Raw genomic sequence first — 3,348 nt, forward strand, 5'->3', positions numbered from 1 at the left:
ATAGATCTTATTAACAGTAAAAAAAATTATTCTAGCTTTTTTTTTTTTCCCCTGATTGACAGATGATCAATGGATCTCAGTACACACCTCAAGTAGAGGAAAAAATACAGGATCAGGAACCAGGGCCAAATCCTTTCACCTCTACCACCCTAGTGAAGTACTTCAGCACTACAAGGGAAACTTTAGTATATGGCTATGCGTCATAACCCCCCACTCATTTAAAAAGTCAGTATCTTCCAGCACTGCTTTGCTTGCATTTTACAGTTATGGATTATATAAATTCAGTCTTGATGAAACATTCGACTAACTGCTGCTTAGATAGAAAGTGCCTGCACGGACACAAAGGCTGGACAACCTTGACTTTCAGCCACAGAAGTCCAGAGCATCAGTAYCAGCAAATAAAGCATTGTCAGAAAAGCACAGCTCAAAGGCAATTCTGTCCTTAATCATGCGTGGCCWTCTCCTCTCTGTGGGACTCAGCTGTGATGCAGAGCCAACGCAGCATTTATCTCCCCAAATGCTTCAATTTGTGCAGAATCTGGAAGCACAGAGCCACTGAACTTCTATTGGTCCACCAAATCAGGGGGAGGAGGGATAAGATCCCGTGGGTTCAGGCGAGCCACGAGGCAAACATCGTAACTGTCGTGCATGAGGACGTTGGTGGCCACCACATTCCACTGGTTCTCCCAYGTGTCCAGCTCGAGGATCTCTTTGCTGATGACTTCATGACGAGCTGAAAAACAGAGGCAATGAGCAGACATCAGGGGGAGCAAGTCAAAAGGATCAAATCAGTTTGGGCAGTTTTTATTATGACCCTTCCGAAAGGAGGCAATAAWAAAGTAATTTCTGTGGTACCAATTGTGCAAAGAACATGTGAGTTGTCGACACACAGCAAAGGAAACAGTGCAGATGGAAATGTGCACGCTGCATTCAGTCCCCTCACTCTGGATTCCAGCTGCAGGGACAAAAGCACCAAGTGCTCCATCTTGGTATGAGCATGCAGGTGGCATTTTATCCTGCAATCCGTTGTCAGATGCTCATCTTTCAGACAGAGTATTGCCTCTTGTTCACAACTATGCCTGCGTGCAGTGCGTTCCTTTCTTTGCCCTGACCAAAATGCAGCTCTCAGGCTGCTGGAAGCACTCCAATACTGTGGCTTTTCTTGGGTGCACAGTCTGGACATCCTGTGATTTACGGAGAAATAAAGACAAAAAAAAAAACAAACGTCCAAGGCTCTAAACACACTTTTTAGATGTTCTGAAGTGCTGAGAAATCTGTCATGGGCAGACAGGTTAGAAGAATGACATCGAATCACAGCCAATATCCAGACAAGAAGCTTTTTACAAAGACAAACAAAAATTGAAAGAATCACCATGCAGCACGGAACAAGCAGTACTACACTGAAGTTCTTACAAGACCACAAACCCTTTCTTTGCTAACAACAAAGTTACTAAAAAACCTAAAAAAGCCCCTTTTACATGTGACGAGAGAAGACCAGACTRATAAGAGCAAACAAGTTGTGCTAGTACCAGCAAACTCCTATAAGATCCTGCAAGAGTGAAGAGKTTTTTCCTGAGGCAAATACAGAGACACAAACAGACCAAAGCTGTGACATGGGAAGCTTCTGTCTGTAATTTTTTATTGGATCATCTCTTGTATGCAATAAATTTTTATGCCTGGATTTTCTTTGGCATGGATGATGACAAAAAWGAGACAATCAGAGGAAAAAATAATCAAATGTTGGAATGAAGACATTCCGTGAGTGATTGCAACCCTTCAGGAAAAAAAAAAAATCCTAATTAAAACATCAAAGGCCTATAGAGCCTTCATTACAAGCCTTGCTGTGTTTTTTCCTGACCCCAGTGACTCCCAACCTTTGGTGTCCCTTGTTTCCTTTTTCTGTGGGATATTCTAACTGGTTTTGTTCCACTCTACAAATTCTGCTTTCCAGCACATGGAGTGTTAGTTAACTCTTAACCCTTGGGAGATAAAAAGAGTATGTTTTTTAAATAARGGAAGCAATCATTTCTCAAGTCTAATCTTGTTTAAAGGAAAAGAAACAGCACCCTTTAGATGAGAAAGTTCATGTGAGGCAAAGCACTGCTCAAAATAGTCATACTTCAAAAAAACATTGCACCTTTTTTATTTACAGGAGAAATTAGTTGAAAACTTCAGTTCTCAAGCCTTATTTTTTAATTTCTTTTCTCTGAATTTTTCTTGTCAAGAACARTGGAAAAAATGGTGCTATTCAAAGAGAACAGCACCTTTGAATCCAGTCTGTAATGCTGGATTTGGGCTTTAGTCCAAATAAACAACTTGAAGGTGCAAATAATTCCCAATTCTATTTAATTGATTCACCTTATTTAATTGAAATTAATTTTTTAAGGCAATATCTTAGCCACCACTTTTGCTTACAAGAGAATCATGTGACACCTACAAAAAGAAATTGTCTGTAATTCAGAGATTAYCTGCTTAAAAAACCACCCCAAACAATTCTGTCCTCACTGCACTATTCTGCCTCACCAGACAACCACCTCACCTAATSAGAKGATTTCACTCATTTMATTTCTAYAAAATGAGGCAGTGTTTTTCTGCAMATTCTTGTTTAGCCATGAGAAGTTTCAGGAAACTTTCTWATACTGTGTTTTTCTGCACAGGATTTAAAGCACTTTATATTACAATTATTCCAGTTGTACAAGCCTAACCCTGATGCAGATCTTTTTCTGGCAGTAAAACATTGATTTATTCATACTCAGGAAAAAAAGAGGCTAAACCAGCATAGGGATCATTAATCCCAGCATAACTTTATCCCCACCAGAAGTTGTGGTATGTTAACAAGAGTCAGAACTCTTCTGGTACTGTTATACCAATTTRATATACAAGTGCAGACTGAAAGGTAACACTGAGCCTACAAACCTGTCTCTTCCCAGCGCCAAGACTTTGTACCTGAAAATGCTTTATTCCCAAGTGTTAAAATTGTATTTTATATATGCAAATGCATTAGTCAAAGCAAAATTAATCTAATCTTTAAATTATCTTTGTCTGCAAATGTAACACTTGACTACAATTTTTCATTTTTTTTTCTGTGAATGTGAAGAAAAAAGAACAAAATCGTTAATTTTCAGTGATTGCCTGCTCTCCATATACACAATCATGTTTTTTCTTGGAAAGGTTTATGATTCACTCCCCAAATACGGCCAGACTTGATTTTATGCTGTAAGTTCTCATGCCATTTGAATCAGGATTGAACATAAATCAGGATGAATGATTCTTGGAAAGACCCCCAGTATGACTGCAGGCAACATAAATATTTGATCTGCTTTTTCATCTGTTTTTTTTCTTTTCTTT

The 3,348-nt window shown here is 38.9% G+C and overlaps 1 protein-coding gene across 1 annotated transcript in view; it reads right to left on the reverse strand.

Annotated features, from left to right (window-relative positions):
* Positions 1-563: 563 nt before the first annotated feature.
* Positions 564-3,348, reverse strand: part of KBTBD12 (kelch repeat and BTB domain containing 12) — a 25,523-nt gene continuing 22,738 nt past the window's right edge. The window contains exon 5 of the mRNA XM_057390252.1: positions 564-733. Within this exon, the coding sequence (XP_057246235.1) occupies positions 564-733 (170 nt within the window). The remainder of the gene's footprint in view (positions 734-3,348) is intronic.

Source organism: Malurus melanocephalus, unplaced genomic scaffold (genome assembly GCF_030028575.1).
Source record: "Malurus melanocephalus ecotype Western Australia unplaced genomic scaffold, MMel_1.1 scaffold_24, whole genome shotgun sequence".
NCBI classification, from domain to species: domain Eukaryota; kingdom Metazoa; phylum Chordata; class Aves; order Passeriformes; family Maluridae; genus Malurus; species Malurus melanocephalus.